Raw genomic sequence first — 18,069 nt, 5'->3', positions numbered from 1 at the left:
TGTGTTTTTGCGTTCGTCCACTCGTCTGTGTCTTGAAGTGTCGTTATGTGATTCTGTTCTCTGTTTGTAAAACTGTTGGATTCCCCCCTTTCCCCCTCTTCCTCAGGAATTCCATAAGAGGACTTGTACTGATTCATAGAGTAATGCTGCATTGCCTTTAAGAGGAGTTTATCCTGATCAAGTATTTGCAAACTCAAAGCTTTTCCTGCCATGACAATCCCATTATCTGCATGCGCATGTCTGCATAAGAACTACTGTTTTTATACAACATCGGTGAAGATTTGACCGTTAAAAGATGAACTGCAGGAGTTGTTTTGTCCATTCTGAAATGCTGCTAACTGTTCTTGTTTCACTGCATTTGAAATGAATAGATCTTAGTGTTCCTTCTGAACGAGACAAAAGTAAAACTGACTTACAATTAGGAGCAACAAGCCCCCTAAGGCCTAATTATCTGGAGTGGCCAGTACACCTGAACAGCTCCAGTGGTGCGCCGCGGTCAACTCCTTACAACTTGGTTAGTTTAGTTTGGTATCACTCTCAGCACAGTGGAGTTAAACACCGCCTGGGGAAAACTCCCCCACCACCCCCCCGACCAAGACAACTAGAAATATTTTCTGATGCACCTCATAAACTTATCTTCGCACTAACATATACATGAGAGATACAAATATTTAAAGAATCTATATCATACATTTTCCTCTATTTTTTTGGTCCCATTTAGATGTTTGTGTGGGTTTATATAAAAATTGTCATTCATTTAAACTTCCATTTTCCAGCCTCTCCTTATTCCTTAGAATTAAACAAACTATTTTTGTTTCTGTGCCTTTAAAACTGATTGGCTGCCCTGTATTGTACCTCATTAAGATAGCAGCCAGGGGTTGAAACACTCCTTATAACTTCAGCGGACTTGAAAGGGTTGGTCTAAACTGCTATAGGCTGAATTAGCAGATATATGGAAATACACTGGTTTTTGTGACATCACAAAAACAATGAATTCAGAACAAACTGTTTCCTTACATGCATTGTATTGATTGGGAAGGCAATGGCATTTTTTGAACAATTGACAACATTTACATACTGTGTCAACTATTTAAATCAGAATTATGAGGAAAAAAGTCCATGATATGGGCCCATTAAATGAACTGGGTTGTTTCCCCAAATTATGCTGAAATTAACTCAAATTCAACTTTTGTCATCCCATATTCAAGTATGGAGTGGATCAAAATGGTGTTCCTCCAGGGCCTCCGTACAACTTAAACATGAATAAATTTGGGAGAAAATTGAGTAAAGATTCCCCAAAAAATAGAAATATAAAATAGAAACTGTATAATACCAACTACAACACAGCCAGGACACAGCACTGCACAATTTGGCCCAAAAATAAATACAAGAAATACAATAAATATGCAGAACAAGAAGTGAGACAAACATACATGATTACATATTATATAGTTGTATGCCAAAGTCTGAACACCCCCTGTCAAATTACGTTTTGCTGAAGTGAAAATAAGTGAACACATCCTCTATGGGGAGCAAGATTAAATATGCCATATTTTATGAAAATCACACAATTTCTAATGATTTGTCAAGTTTAACATACTGGCATATAAAAATAACAAATAAAACACGAAATACTGTGCAGGCCACATTTTGTTTTTTCTTTTTTCTATGTTAAGTGGACAGTAAAATGTGCATAAGTATAGAGGATATTACTTATTTTCACATAGAAAATCAACAAAGCATGTAATTTGAGCACGGGTGCCCAAACATTTGCATATGTCTATATGCAAACTGTAAGAACAGCATAACATACCATAGGAGTCATTCGGAGACAAAATATTCTCTTTCATTAGTAATACATTGTTTTAATTAAAAACAGACAGAAATCTATATGATGACACTAGTATTAAATACCATACATGTATATACAACCCCAATTCCAATGAAGTTGGGACGTTGTGTAAAACATAAATAAAAATAGAATACGATGATTTGCAAATCCTTTTCAACCTATATTCAATTGAATACACTACAAAGACAAGATATTTAATGTTCAAACAGATAAACTTTATTGTTTTTTGCAAATATTCACTCATTTTGATTTTGATGCCTGCAGCACGTTCCAAAGAAGTTGGGACAGGGGCGTGTTTACCACTGTGTTACATCACCTTTCCTTTCAACAACACTCAGTAAGCGTTTGGGAACTGAGGACACTGATTGTTGAAGCTTTGTAGGTGGAATTCTTTCCCATTCCTGCTTGATGTACAACTTCAGTCGCTCAGCAGTCCGGGGTCTCCGTTGTCGTATTTTGCGCTTCATAATGCGCCACACATTTTCAATGGGAGACAGGTCTGGACTGCAGGCAGGCCAGTCTAGTACCTGCACTCTTTTACTACGAAGCCACGCTGGTGTAACACGTGCAGAATGTGGCTTGGCATTGTCTTGCTGAAATAAGCAGGACGTCCCTGAAAAAGACGTGAAATGTGGACTCGTCAGACCACAGGACACTTTTCCACTCTGCGTCAGTCCATCTCAGATGAGCTCGGGCCCAGAGAAGCCGGCGGTGTTTCTGGGTGTTGTTGATATCTGGCTTCACTTTGCATGGCAGAGTTTTAACTTGCACTTGTAGATGGAGCGACGAACTGTGTTCACTGACAGTGGTTTTCTGAAGTGTTCCTGAGCCCATGTGGTAATATCCGTTACAGAATGATGTCGGTTTTTAATGCAGCGCCGCCTGAGGGATCAAAGGTCACGGGCATTCAGTGTTGGTTTTCTGCCTTGCCGCTTACTTGCAGAGATTTCTCCAGATTCTCGGAATCTTTTGATGATATTATGCACTGTAGATGATGAAATCCCTAAATTCCTTGCAATTGCACGTTGAGAAACGTTGTTCTTAAACTGTTGGACTATTTGTTCATGCAGTTGTTCACATCCTTGCTTGTGAATGACTGAGCCTTTCAGGGACGCTCCCTTTATACCCAATCATGACTCTCACCTGTTTCCAATTAACCTGTTCACCTGTGGAATGTTCCAAACAGGTGTTTTTTGAGCATTCCTCAACTTTCCCAGTCTTTTGTTGCCCCTATCCCAACTTCTTTGGAACGTGTTGCAGGCATCAAATTCAAAATGAGTGAATATTTGCAAAAAACAATAAAATTTATCTGTTTGAACATGAAATATCTTGTCTTTGTAGTGTATTCAATTGAATATAGATTTGAAAAGGATTTGCAAATCATCATATTCTGTTTTTATGTTTTACACAACATCCCAACTTCATTGGAATTGGGGTTGTACATAGCAATTATATTACTAACACGTTTTCCTAGAAAATGAATTTGGTGATGTACAAGATTGTGCACATCTAATCAACACAGTGTTATTTAGTAGAAGGTGAATTTTTTGTTTAAGGGAGGCATCTTCTCCCATTGTACCCAATCACACAGTGATCTGACAGTGATGCATATTAGCAGGAGGTTTAACACTTCAGCCGGTAATTAAAAAGTTATCAAAGTAACAAGAGTCAGAAACTGAGAGCCAGAAATTAATGAGAGCGAGAAAATTGGTGTGCAGTTTTGTGTTTTTCTCCAAGAATAGCAATTCATTAGGGGTGAAGTTATTTACTGAATCTTTATTTGAAAAATTCACCAGCTCAGTTGGAAGTGGATATAGCAAAACATTACATCTTTGTATAAAATCGTTCATTTAAAATAACCTCTGACATTATGAACTAATAGCTAGTAATTAAATGCCATGTAGAAGATTAATATAACTTGCTCCTGTGGACATATAACAGGAGAAAACACACACATTAGCCAGTTTTGTATTCCAGAGTAATTTAACAACGTCAGAGCATAGACAGTATTGTTTCCTAAAAGTTCAACTGCTTTTTACAGTAAACAGTCACTGCCACTCTGGTATTAAATCCATCCATAGTTATATAAAATATCAGTTTGGAGAAGTCTTAGAAAGACTTACAAAGAGGTTTTAATGTAGGAGAATCATGATATATTAGGCTTAAAGGGCCCATACCATGAAAAATAGAATTGTTTCCCCTTTTTTGAAATATGGTTGTTCTAGTATGTAAACACTGTTAAAGTGTCAAGACATCTCATACAGCTATAGAGAAACTTAGCTGGAAAAATAACCAGTTTTTAATTCACTACTTTTGTGATGTCACACCAGCCATTACATTTGTATGCTGTATAGGAGATTGAGCCTAGAGGAGTTTAACTTTACATTCATACTGAAGTTATGGAGTGTTTCTGCCTCAACTGCCTTTTGAATGAGGCACAATACAGGGCAGCCTATCAGAACAGAGTTCATTTACACATGTCAGTCTCAAAGGCACATTAACAAAAAACAGCCTGTTAAATAAGAGGTAAAGAGAGGCTAAAACTGTCATGTAAAATGAAGTATGACTGTTTTTGGTACATACAACACACAAATGTTGGAGGTGGACATCAGAGAAAAAAAAATAAAATTACAATAATTATTCAGGATATGGGCCCTTTAAATTACATCTGGAAAAACTTGATGAGTATGTCTGTTTTTGATCGCTGTACATTTACAGTTACATTTTTTTCTATGCAGAGCACATTCACACCTCCAGCATTTAGTCACTTTGTTGTACATCACTTTAATAGAATTCCATATAATAAGGATTTTAATGCAGTACTCACTTCAGAAAGACTTTTTAAGTTTATTCATACTTGTAAATCCATGTTCTCTCTGTGGGTGCCTGGAGGTCTGGTGCTCCTGATTAGGGGGGCCTTTTTAGTCTCACTTCTTATGGTGACGACCGTTATGGCAATTACACATTCTTATCTTTCCTTACTTTGAACACCAGATGGCATGATTTGTTAAACTCAGACCTTGAGGTCTCCCAGCTCAATGTCTCTTGCATGTTGGCCTGGTGTAATTTACAAGGGCTTTTGCTTAGTTCCTCACAACACTTGGCCACATAGAATACGAAGTAGCTGCGTGCTTTGAAGAGACAGAGCTTGCTTTTTGCCCCTTGCTGCTTACACTGAGGTGAAAACCTTCAGACTCCAAAGCAATTAGGCACCTCTAAAATGCATGAAGCGAACATAAAGACGGGAGAAAGGGAATAATGGTGGAGATTGAAGAGACACTGTTTGGCTCCATCCTGTGCTGGAGGGGTTGTGGTTATAACATGCCAGCAGGTGGCTGATCAACAGTGGAGGTTCGGCTTAATTGCCCATCTATCGTGTAACCACAGATAAGACACACCACAGAGATCCACCTCACATACATTAAAGGAGCAATAACTACAATCGTTAGGTTTCCTCCCCACCACTGATGGCCATTAAAGCAGAAATGGAACAGCAGCTCATTTCTCAGCCGGTAGGGCTGTCGTGTGATCTCAGTTAAAGGCACTGCACCCTGGATTTTGTATCAAAAGGTAGTATTAATGTCTCTCTGAAGTTCTCAGGCTTTAGGAAAAGTGCAATTGTTATACTTTTAAAGTTCCGATTAGGGGTTGCTGTAACCAGTAGGCTGCTTTCTAGCACTCTAACAGTCATTTGTCGAAAAGAACAGTAGTAATACTGGAGGAAACGGTAATACCTCTATAACACTGAACAATATTCTATAATATAGGTCCTGTTTTATAGTAAAATTTAATAGTTATGCATTGTGATATTGGAATTGTATCAGCACATATTGCAATTGTAACTATTAATTGCCATATAAATGATTTTGATTAACATTGTTTCTTATTTGTTCACTGTATGCAACATACAACTCTGAACTAGCCAAACTATCTTTTCACAGCTCAAGCTCAAATAAACAAATATTACTCACCGCCGCCCTCTAAAGGTGTTACTAATGAGCATGAAATAAACAAGTATTGCTCTCTGACACCATATAAAAAACATAAACAGCCATGACTCTAAAACGTGATATATTAAATAATAAATTTACTTTTGTTGCCTGTTCTGAAACAACAGATTTCTGATTGAACAGATTCTGTGTTAAACGTAACATAAAACGTTTTGTCTCCAACTGAACACACTGATGTGTCTAGTTGGAGACTGAATGTGTTGTTTAACACATCTGTTTTAAGACTCATTACTCACCGCCGCCTTCTAAAGGTGTTATCACCAAACAAAAATAAACATTTCTCACTGGTGTCCTCTAAATTTGCTATTAACAAACATCAAATAAACAAACTGCCACCTTATTAACAAGCATCAAATGAACAAACATTACTCATTGCTGCCCTCTAAAGATGTTACTAACATCAAATAAGCAAACATTAAAGGTGTAATTAACATCAAATAAACATTACTCACCGCCACCCTCTCATTGTTAACGAACATCAAATAAACAAACATCACTGACCGCCACCCTCTGAAATTGTTATTAATGTCAAATAAACAAACATTACTCACCGCTGCCCTCTAAAGGTGTTATTAATTAACACTTCACAGGTGGTACACATTATTAATGTAGAAATACTGTGAAGTTTGAATGCACAACTTAGTAGAAGTATGTTACTCTGATTTCAGAAGACTTTTAGTTACAATGGTAATAAAAGTAACAAACACAATACGCAGTTTCAGCAGTTTCATGCAGTTCAGTATTAGATGTAGAATTCAGTCATGTTTCACCTTGCCGTTTTTGTTGTAAATTACAGCTTAAATATTAAGGTAGAACTAATTGAGTGTAAAGGGCCACATTTGCATGCTGTGATGCGCACTACCGTTTTTCATTTACTTTGCGCGGTCACCTCATTACACTTTTGTTCCAAGAACAGAACAGTAACCCTTAAATTTATGGATTCCTGAACCAAATTGAAGAGTGAAACACAAATACTCCAGGATGGATATTGAGCAGGAATGTAGTCAGGAAAAAGATGACCAAGCAGTTCTTTGTTTGATCCAGACAGTTTACACTGAGGGAATTCAGTGCTGCTTTCTGACACAGTAGACCAGCAGTATAATCAGACAAATACAGTGTCCAAAAGTGTGTAGACACCTGCTCATCCAGCATTTCTTCTGAAATAAAGGGTATTAATAGGGAGTTTGTCCTCCTCTGCTGCAGTAACAGCCTCAACTCTACTGGGAAGGTTTTAAACTAGATATTGGAACATTGCTGTGAGGATTTGACTACAGTTAGCCACAAGAGTATTAGTGAGGTCAGGTACTGATGATGGCTGATCGGATCTGGATCACTCCAACTCATCCCAAAAGTACTGGGTGGAGCTTCATCACTCCAGAGAGCACAGTTGCACTGCTCCACAGCCCAATCATGGGGGTCTACCCCTCTAGCTGTGACCTTAGGCAAATATGCATCGCCATACAATCTATTGGCTGTGTTTTTCTGTGGAGATTACATGCTGTATGTGTGCATTTGAACACCTGTTTCAACAACTTAAAGTTGAATTCACTAATTAGATAGGCTGTCTGAATACTTTCGGATGTGTAGTATAGACCCTTCAACTGCCTGATGGATCTACATTATTAAAAACAAAGGGGCCAGTTCTTTTGTGATGAGTTCTTTGGAGTGATGCCATAGATGAGCACTTTACATATTTCAGTCTTTAGGACACAGTAACAAAAAATACTGTTGAATTCTAAGGTATAAAGAGAGGTCATGTAAAAATTAATTATAACTGTTTTCTTACATAAAACATCACAAATATTTGAAAAAACTGTCTTAAAAAATAAGACAATAAAAATGTAAGATATGGGCCTTTCAAGGTTTTCTGTATGTCCAAGACCAAAAACCAGTTAGGAACCTTTATTAATAAGAGTGCAGGCAAACTTTTAGTTTCAGTTCAGCTTGCTGTGCCACCTCCAGGTCTCTCCATCCTCCTCTACTGTTTAGTTTCCTTCTGCTTTACTCACTAGGGTTAGCAGATTTCTTTTATTATATTAAATATAATATCACAGGATATATTTTAGTAAGGTTTAAACAGAGTATATATGCAAGTTATTTGCATTTGAGGCCTTTTTCCACTGTATGCTTAAAAAAACAGCCATAAAGGTTTGCCTCACTCATCACCTCCATGCCTATTAGCAGGAATCTTGCTATAGAAGTCTCTCAGATCCTGTAATCTTGATCATTAGGCATCATTTCATTTTACTGCAGTGTTGCTGTGTACTTAGATATGCACTGTGATCAACAGCTCTCTCTCTATATATGTATATGTCTAGTTGTGCCACTGATTGACACTTGGGTGCTTTGTTGTCAAATGAATTCCCATTCATGCATTTATTAGTTTAGTTTTAACATTAATTTGTTCTCTTCATTTTAATAAGAGTAAGGGTTTTACCCCAGAACTTCTGTTTAAGCTGCTGTGAGTCCTCTGCCCTCTTGTGGAATTCCTAGTTGAGTACTGTACAGTCTTCAAACCAAAGTCTGTGGGTGTCAAGCAAAACCATATTTTCTAATATAAACGAAATGAGCAAATTAGGAATTAGAAATGAAATTTGCCAAAAGTGACTCTAGATTAAGAAAAGCTTGACTTTTTATGTCTTAGTTGCATGTAAAGAATTTAAAAAAGGTAAAAATTGTCCTAGTGTGTTTGTAACCTGCAGGCCTTGGTTGGATGGCTTCTGTCACCTTTAACCTCTGTCAGCCCTTAACGTGTTACCTGACCCCCAGCTTGCTGTGTTGTTTGTCTACTCTCCCTAAATGCAACTTACTTTAAGCATGCATCAACAACATCTTGCAGTAAAAAATTAACCCATTTTCAGCCAATTTTCTTCTCTCTTTGACGTACATCCAGACTGCACGCCTGTTTACATGTTTAAGACTAACAATAACAGATATATTTGTCTTTCGGATCACATGACAGAGGCGACAGTTGTCTATCAGCTGTCCCTCTCGACTGTGTCTGTTTATAGTTTGTGCATCTGGTTGTAGTGTGTGAAAGTTCAAAATTGCTTTGTTCTTTTTGTCTCTGGGATTTTTTTTCTTTATTTTTTACGCCCTATAATCAGTTTCATTACTTTTTTTTTTATTTTTATTTTGTTGATTATCATTTTTGAATAGCTGAATTTTTGGGTTTGTTTAAAATTAGTGTTGTAAAAAATTAATGTAGATGTAAAAGACCAAATCTCAACTATCATTATTTGAGACTATGCTTTTGATTTCCAGTCTTCCTTTTTTAGATTTGGAACTACTTCAGCGAATGTTTTATGTGCTCAAAGTGAGAAATCAATCAATTGGTTAGCATGACAATTTATTTACAAAATGATGAAAAATTTCAAAGAAAAGAGAATAAATTTCATTTTTACACTTAGAAAATGATGAAAAAGCACATATGATTGTCGGTGAAACGGTTCCAGATCTTGATGTTCTCTTGTTTTTCAAATTCTGACAGCGATCTTGCTTAAACAATTGACTTTTTTTAAAAAAATGAATGGTTTTAAACTGCATGGCGAAGAAGTTGCAGTTTAGGGTTTGTCAGATTGTCAGTGTTAGAGTTTTGTTCTTTTTCGTAGATGGGCATGTATATGCTCATTGTTTGTATATCCCCATCCCTTCCTTACAGCCAAAAGCTCTAATGCCGCCCGACCGCTTCGTACTGCCTTTACATGGACATGGCAACTGACTTACACAATCACCCCCATCATTGTCATCTCCTATGTAGTATGTTCATAGGTCCAGCCCCCTCCTCACACCCCCTCCCCCCCCCCTCTAGCTATGCTAAAATATGTACAGCCATCCATTCATTCAAACTAAGAGTAAATCAATTTAAGCAAAAAGTTTAATTACTAGAATGTAGATATTTATTGAAAAATGATATATCAAATCAAAGGCTCAAATATGTACAGTTTTTGTATGAAAACTGGATGATTTAATGAAGAAAATGAAAAAACAAAACAGAATAATGGTGAAGTTTATTTTTCATGTTATGTGGTGTGGATGTATGTGTTGTTGCCTCCCTGTATACTCATGTCTGAAGAATATATCTAACAAAGAAATACAGTGGCTAGTAATTTTTTTTCACAAGAAAAACCTGTCCAAGGACATTCTTACACAACTTTCTTTTGTGCACTTTTTTCTTCATGCCAAAATCATGCGGGCAATTTGTTGATGTAAGTTAACACAAATCTGGTCTACTTATTTTCCTTGAACTTTATTTTGTGTTACTTTAATATAAAAGTAATGTTGTTTTAACCCAATGTCTTTATTGATTTAGATTGTGCTTGTGTGTGGTACAGTAACTAGCTGCTAATTATTTAATTTGATAATTACCTTTGTTTGATTGTACCTTTTTGCATTTTTAGTTTGAAGCTGTAAGTCTTTTATTGTGTAGCTCATATATGCAAACCTAAATGGCAATAGAAAGCTGGCACCTGCAGTGACAGTTTGAATATCCATCAGCCAGAGCACGTAAATTGGAGCTTTCTAGTCTTTACACTCCCTATAGCATTCCTTTACTTCTCATTTCTGTGCTGCCTCTATCTTACACGCTCTCAAATTACGTCTGTTAAACACTCCCAGGAACTACCCATACCTAGTGCTGCATTTGCCATTCCAATTTATAATTATATTATATTGTTTTATCAACAACATACCAGGCCTTATGGTGTTTTTTCCATGCATCCATGTTAAATTGTGGGTGTATCTAAAAGTAGACCACAGTGGTGGCAGTATAATACATAAAAGCAGCTAATTAGACCCCATTAGTACTGCAACACAGTACACACACACACACACACACACACACACACACACACACACACACACACATATATATATATATATATATATATATATATATATATATATATATATATATATATATATATATATATATATATATACACACACATTTAGATTTTAATAATGACTGATAACTCATATCTTTTCATAGCAATATGTTTCATAGGACATCTAGATGTCTGTAAAATGATCACTCTGGGGAAAGCAACATTTAGAATTAAGGAATTTCCTATTCTGTATATTATTACTGTATTCGGTATGCTATAGTAAGTTATTTCTAGCTACTGCTATAGTGAACTTGTTTATTTACGGATTACAGATTTTAAAAAAATTAACAAGCAACAGCAAACTGGAGCTCCAGTTCTGCTCAAGAGCCTCTACTGTAACAAAAATCCACGAGCTATATGAATGAGAGCAAAGAGGCTACAGTAACACAGGAGTTGAACCACTGACTGCATATATGATGTACAGTACTGTGCAAAAGTCTTAGGCATCTAAGCACAATTACTCTTGGCAATACGTGTTTTGCCAGTAAACACACCATATATCATTAGAATAGGTGCAGATAAAGACACAAAGTTAAAAAAAAATGCAGTTGAACTAGTTTAAAGATAGTCTGGTTCCACATTTCTCCTGGAAGCAACCAGCCATCACATGGATTTCTTACATTTTAGCACCAGCTCTCCTGATTTCACCTAATGCAGTACTGATTAGCAACCAGGTGTTGGATAATGCTGGGCTTCCATGAATAGAGGTTTGGAACTTCGTAAAAATCACTGCTTATTGCATGAACGAAAAAAAAAAAAATTCTTCTAATATAGGCATTTTTCTGAGCAAATAAATGCTTACCATCCAGACAAACATTTAAAACATTTCCTTAAGATGCCTCAAAACTTTTGCACAGTACTGGATGTGATATACACACATAGGCTGAAACATGCAGCCACTGAGAAACTATGGAAATAGGGTTCACATTCACGCAGTGAATACAATGTTAGTGAATTATCATAATAAATACATCCTGATTAAACTTATATTTTGATACATTTTGATATACCAAAATGTAAATGGAAAAAATCTAGTCAAAACATTCAGTCAAATTTGAGCAAATGCGATTAGCTGTACAAAATAATGTGATTAATCACACTGTTCTGTTTGACAGCCTTACTTTTCAGACCATGTTAATTTCAAATCAGTGAAGGCCTTAGGTCCCCATACTGGAATCAAAAAGCTGCCAAACAGAGGATAGAGGGGGGATTGCTATGGGCTCTGGGATCATTCAGCTGTCACTGTAGCGCTGAGGCAGGCCTGCCATTTCGGTTTCAGTACAAAGGCGTTCAAAGGCATGAGGCCGGGGCAGCTGGGGAGCCAGATTTTTCCTCAGAGAGATTACAGCAAGTTCCAGTAGCATTTCATAAATGCTTCACTAAACACTGTGTTCCTCATCTGTGTGTGCTGGAAGAGCCTTTTGTCCTTTTGATTTGGTTTATCTGCGTGGCAATAGACAAATAGCCATAATAAATATTACTATTCTTATTTTAAAAGTGGAGCCACAGCTATTATGCAGTGGTCATTCATGTGACCTAATCCAGCACACTTTTTATGCACAGAAATAATTCTTACTACAGATGAGCATAAAGGGATGGTTTCCCAGACATGGATTACACCTAGTCTTGGACTAAATTGCAGTGCCAGTGATGATTCACCAGCTAAAATCCTTTTTAGTCTAGGCTTAGGCTTAATCTGTTTGAGGAACCAATAAGTCTCATTTTGCAAAGGGTACATTTTATTTTTGTCGTGACTGTCATAACTGGCTCACCCATGAAGACCTCTTGAAGCCTTTTGTGGAAACTTATGCTATAAATCTGTTTATAATTTGATTTTATTTTTCTTTTTGCATAGTATGAGTTCTCTGGTTCTTTTTTTAGTCTCTTTGCAGATGTGTGTTATTTTTATTTCTGGAAAGCAGATGTTCTCTAACACCATTTCCTGTTGGTTTTCTTCAATCCTAGGAGGTGAAATAATTATCCCAGTACATGTAGAGGATCCCTTAGAACACCCTCCTGTAGCTACACGTGCACCCTCCATTCCTCTCCCCCCAACCCTCCGTCCCCCCCTCACCATTATTGAGACCACCAAAGAGTCCCTGTCCATGGCCACTGAGGCGGGGGTACCTTGCTTGTCGGACCAAGGCAGCGATGATTGTGATGATGATGATGGCTTGGTGATATCTGGGTATGGCTCTGGGGAAGCATTTGACTCTAACCTGCCCCCTACTGATGATGAAGATTTTTACACCACCTTCTCCTTGGTAACAGATAAGACCTTGTCTACGTCGGCCTTTGAAGGTGGCTACAAAGCTCACGCGCCTAAGTGGGAAGCCAAGGACTTTAGACCTAACAAAGCCTCCGAATATGGTAGGACTACTACTACGTCTTTATCCCCCAAGCTGAGCCGCTCCACAACTCCATCCACGCCCGCAACGGCACCCAAACTGCCTGCAGGCAAAATGAATAACCGCGAGGTTAAACCCCAGCCCGACATAGTCTTGCTTCCATTGCCCACTTCCTATGAGGTAGACAACACAAAGCTGAAGAACCCATTAATAACCTCCCCCATGTTCCGTAATGTACCCACAGCAATTCCCACGGAGCCAGGCGTCAGGCGGGTTCCGGGGGCCTCCGAGGTGGTCCGTGAATCTAGCAGCACCACCGGAATGGTCGTCGGGATAGTTGCTGCTGCTGCTTTATGCATCCTTATTCTCCTGTACGCCATGTATAAGTACAGAAACAGGGACGAGGGATCGTACCAAGTGGATGAGAGCAGGAATTACATAACCAACTCAGCACAGAGCAATGGTGCGGTCATGAAGGACAAGCAGCATAGCTCGAAAAGCAGCAACAAGAAACAGAAAAACAAGGACAAGGAATATTATGTGTGAGTGCGCTTCATAAGACGAGAGAAAGACACTAAAACACTGACCGTATCGGGAGCCGCACTGAGGAGTGAAAGAGAGAGAGTGAGAGAGAAAGGGGAAATGGCACTGTGCTGAGGTGCTGACCACTCACATGAACTGTAATATAAAGCACACTTACTATTGTAAGCATACCAAGAAGGTAAATAGCGACATTAGTGACCTTATTCTTCAATCTGGTCGAAGACGTTATCAGTGTAGAAATACTTTCACAGCTACATCATTATCCTAAGTGACTTTTAGAGGTATGTGATCCTTGGCGTAAAAATCTCGTTTTCTTTTGGGTTTTTTCTTTTTTCTTTTGTAATCCTGTACAAAAAAAACAACAACAAACAAAGAGGAGAAAGTTATTTCGGCCATTGCAAGCATGTAAGCGACACACAGTGTTGGCATCTTACAAGAGTGGGACAGAAAACAGAAAAAAGAAAATATTTATTGTACAAACAGAGAAAGGAGGACTCTTGCCAAAAAATATCTATATATGAAAAAAAAAAGATTTGTATTGTTTATACATTATATGTGGTGTCATCATTTTTTTGCTCTCTGCAAAAGAAAAAAAAAGAAAATACTATGTAGTAAACAAAATCGAGTGAGACTGCTGAGGACAGATCACCGAAGCTCTTTGCAGCACTGTTATTTGAACTCGACCAAAATTATGTTTGATTTTACGACCGACTGTGACATTGCAAAATTTGTGAATTGAGAGAAGTGGTGCATTTTTCTCGTCTCGGTAAAGCGACTGATTGTAATGCATGCCATCTTAACGCGACAATGTATGATGCTCGGGTGAGTTCGAGCAGACCAGGCCAGTCCATTCATCAGACACGCCTTCTTTTGTCCCCTCAAAAGTGACAACGGCAAACGTCCCTGCCAATCTGTTCTTTTCTTTTCTTTGTGGCCAGTGCTGGTTTGATCTTTTTCGATCATGATGTATGTTGGTCCCATTTCCTCTTGTTCTCTTTTTTATGAAGCTGTCTGGTGCAGACTGGCACTCTACTATAAACGCTGTTACGGATGTCTATACGGAAAATAAATCTAATGTGAAAAATGTGAATTCTATCTGTTGTCACAGTCGACTGTGTCAAACGACAAAGTTTGTTTACATATTTTATTACATTCTAGCGGTTGTACTTTCTAGGTAGATAATGTACATAAGCAAACTTAAGTTGTATTTTTTTTAGTAACTATTGTACAGAGAGATCATTTGATTTATCAGTGTGTTTCATGAAGAAAATCAGATGTTGTTGACTTACGTGAAGAGAGACTTTGCAGTGATGAAAAATATACACATATTTTGTAACGCAAAAGCAGAGAATATTGTTAGATTAGAGGTCTAATCTTTCTCGCAGATGTTTCTAAGTCGCATGGATATTTGACTACTTGACGCTGTCAATCAAATACAAGACACACTTCTTAATTGTACTAAGGCTTCCTTGTTATCGGTTGTTTTTATTTATAAAAGAATCAACAGAATATGTAACAATAAAAACAGAGTCATATGGATGCGGACACGCAGCTCACACCATTTACATCGAGTGTGATTCTTACCGTCATGTCTTGATGAACCGATCGGGCCAGTGTTGGTTTGATCTTTTCTCATTTAAATTTCAGTGTGTTTTCCTTTGTTTTCTCATTGTCTTTTGTGTATTCATCATCACAATGTAAATAGTATGCAAATGTGACCATGTGCCATTTTCAATGTTTTTCTTTTCTATTTAACTTTCCGTGTGATTCATCACTTCTTATCATTTCTTTTAGATTAGTTTTTTTCATACTTCTGTTCTGCTTTGCACTTGTTGTGTAATAAAACCTTTAATAGAGGTTATCCAATACATAATGTTTTCCATGTTGCCTCATATCAAAATCATTTTCAAGTATGTGAACTGAGATGCATGCCTTAAAGGGGAATGCATTTTTTCTGCATAATTAAGTTTTTAAGATGTAAACAGTAGTCTGATGTGTCATTCTAGAGAAACTTTAATAGTTTAAACATTAAACATTTGTTTAATGTCTGAGACACTGTTTTACAATAGTTTTAAGAAGACTTTGGCCTAAAACCTATATTTATTTAATCCATTCCTAATAAAGAGGTATATGCAGGGAGTTATAAGGTAACAGTCCCCAAAGAAAACATATTTTGTCAGATTTACTTCTATTTTACTGTTATCAGTGTTACACAATGTTAAACTCAGAAGATACATGTAGGTTCACTGGTGGTTTTGGATACGAAATAAAATTTTGTGTGGCAGCCATCCTCACCCCGGGTTCCAGTCACCACCACTGTAAAGAAGTTTGAGCTGGTAAGGTTTTCTGAACCATTTCACATCAAACCACTCCAAATGACATCTCCATGACTGAATTATGCAGAAATGTTCAAAAATCTGTGGAATTCCCCATTAAAAGGTAATTCCACCAATTTTGCAAAATTACTCATTCATTTAACGGTTTGATGTAAAAAATCATTCAGAGAGGTTCAGTGTGAAATGTGCCTTTCTAGAGAAATTTACTGAGATAAAATGGTGATATTTGTACTGTCGACATAATAATGTCTGGTTCCTACTACTATGATGAACAATTTTGACTCTGTAAATTTGTCTAGAAAAGCGCATTTCACACCAAACCACACAATGATTTTTACATCTAAACCACTGAATAAGTAATTTTGTGAAATTGGTAGAGTTTCCCTTTAACATTGTCTCATAGTGGGTTGTGTAATGGTTGGCCTGAAACTTAGCTATCCATATTTTGATCCGTTTTTATTTTTTTTTATGCAATTAAGGCAACAATTTCAAGAACAGTTTCAAGTTTGCATTGTGGCTTTCAATTTCGTACACAACAGCATCATCTGCTTTCTCTATGCAGAGCCTCAGAGCCTCTTCCTCACTGTAGGCACAGTAAGTATGCAGTGTGATGGCAGTGCATCTCTGAAATCCTGACTTATTCCAAATGTATTCATTCTCCACTGACACAGGCCATGAAAGTTAATATCCATTCCTTCTCAGTTTTTTTTTAAAACAGTAACACAGTCTCAGCACATGTGATAATCATGTAGAAATGCTGCATATTTAGGTGTGACTGAATGGAATCTTCATTACTAGTGACACTGTTCTTTTCTAAGACTCACTGAAAGGTAGAATTCCAGACATCTGTTAATGAAAGATTTCAAAAAGTAATTTCTTTATAAATGTATTAATCTTTTCCCAGTTGCATATATAGCTTAAAAATGAACTCTTAATTACTTTTATGCTAATTGCCCTTTCACAACTTTTTTAAGCTAAGAAATAACTATAAACCTCATAGCTCTTTTTTGTTTGTTTTATTTTATTTATACTATTTGAAAATGCCAGCTACCGTTTTCCATCGTACACAGACAGTCTGGGCGTCAAATCACACATTGCTTTGTGAAATTAAACACATCCTTCTGCACATTTTAATGTTTAATTGCTGTTTATTTGCTGACTTTATCTTGTGAAAAGGTAACACATCACATGTGACCTGAACAAAAGTTTTGTTCCCCCCCCCCCCAATATGCTAAACTCAGCATTGTAGTCAAATGTCATATTAAATATCATATTCTTGGCAGAGGATGTGTTAACTTACACTATATTGCCAAAAGTATTCGCTCATCTGCTTTCACACGCATATGAACTTGAGTGACATCACATTCTTAATCCATAGGGTTTAATATGATGTCGGCCCATCCTTCGCAGCTATAACAGCTTCAACTCTTCTGGGAAGGCTTTCCACAAGGTTTAGGAGTGTGTTTATGGGAATTCTGAGTTGCTGACGTTCCCAAGTACTTTGTGATAATACCACTGACAGTTGACTGTGGAATTGTAGCACTGCACTTGCTACCCTGGGCTCAATGAGGACGCTGAAGGCAGGGTTCAATGCTGCAGCAGCCTTATCTTTATTATTCTCCTAAATAAATAACAAATAAAAACCAGCACTACCCACATTCCAGTGGCTTCTTCCTTCCTTCATAGGAGCTTTCAGCTCTGTCAGTTGCAGTTGCTGCTGCTGCTGCTTGTCCCTCTCTCCTCTCTGTTCCCTGCCAGCTCTTTTTAAAGGCACTCAAGCTGCCCGCCGGATGAGAATCAGCTGGCTAAGGGCAGCGTGAGCACCAGACCCGAGAGGGAACGAGAGCTTGCCGCTCCACCTCCCCCTTACTGCTCAGCCTCGCTCCTCCCTCTGGCACCTCCCTCTGGCACCTCCCATAGCCAGCACCAGCGTCATCCCCCTCCCGCTGTCCCTCTCGTGCTACCCGTCCGTTGGGAGAGCTCAGGCTTTGCGCACCGCTCCCTCCACCCTCGCGACTCTCTCCCTGGCTTCCTTGCCGAGATGCATCGCGTCTGCATGCTCGGGCCCCACCTTTCTGCCAGCTCTCTTGGCTA

At 37.8% G+C, this 18,069-nt stretch overlaps 1 protein-coding gene across 17 annotated transcripts in view; it reads left to right on the top strand.

Moving 5' to 3' along the window:
- The window catches only part of nrxn3a (neurexin 3a), a 483,992-nt gene extending 468,797 nt beyond the window's left edge, over nucleotides 1-15,195 (top strand). For 6 of the 17 annotated variants that reach the window (XM_037542000.1, XM_037541998.1, XM_037541999.1 and 3 more), the window contains one exon: nucleotides 12,714-15,195. In XM_037542000.1, the coding sequence (XP_037397897.1) occupies nucleotides 12,714-13,642 (929 nt within the window). In that variant the 3' untranslated portion in view covers nucleotides 13,643-15,195. Of the gene's footprint in view, nucleotides 1-9,523; nucleotides 10,071-12,713 lie in introns of all 17 variants that reach the window. The other 11 variants (XM_037542006.1, XM_037542005.1, XM_037542004.1 and 8 more) reach the window with 3 other exon arrangements.
- Nucleotides 15,196-18,069: the final 2,874 nt, after the last annotated feature.

The sequence above is a fragment of the Pygocentrus nattereri genome, chromosome 10 (assembly GCF_015220715.1).
Source record: "Pygocentrus nattereri isolate fPygNat1 chromosome 10, fPygNat1.pri, whole genome shotgun sequence".
NCBI classification, from domain to species: domain Eukaryota; kingdom Metazoa; phylum Chordata; class Actinopteri; order Characiformes; family Serrasalmidae; genus Pygocentrus; species Pygocentrus nattereri.
The sequence above is the reverse complement of the archived record's forward strand: the minus strand, read 5'-3'. Positions and strand labels throughout refer to the sequence as shown.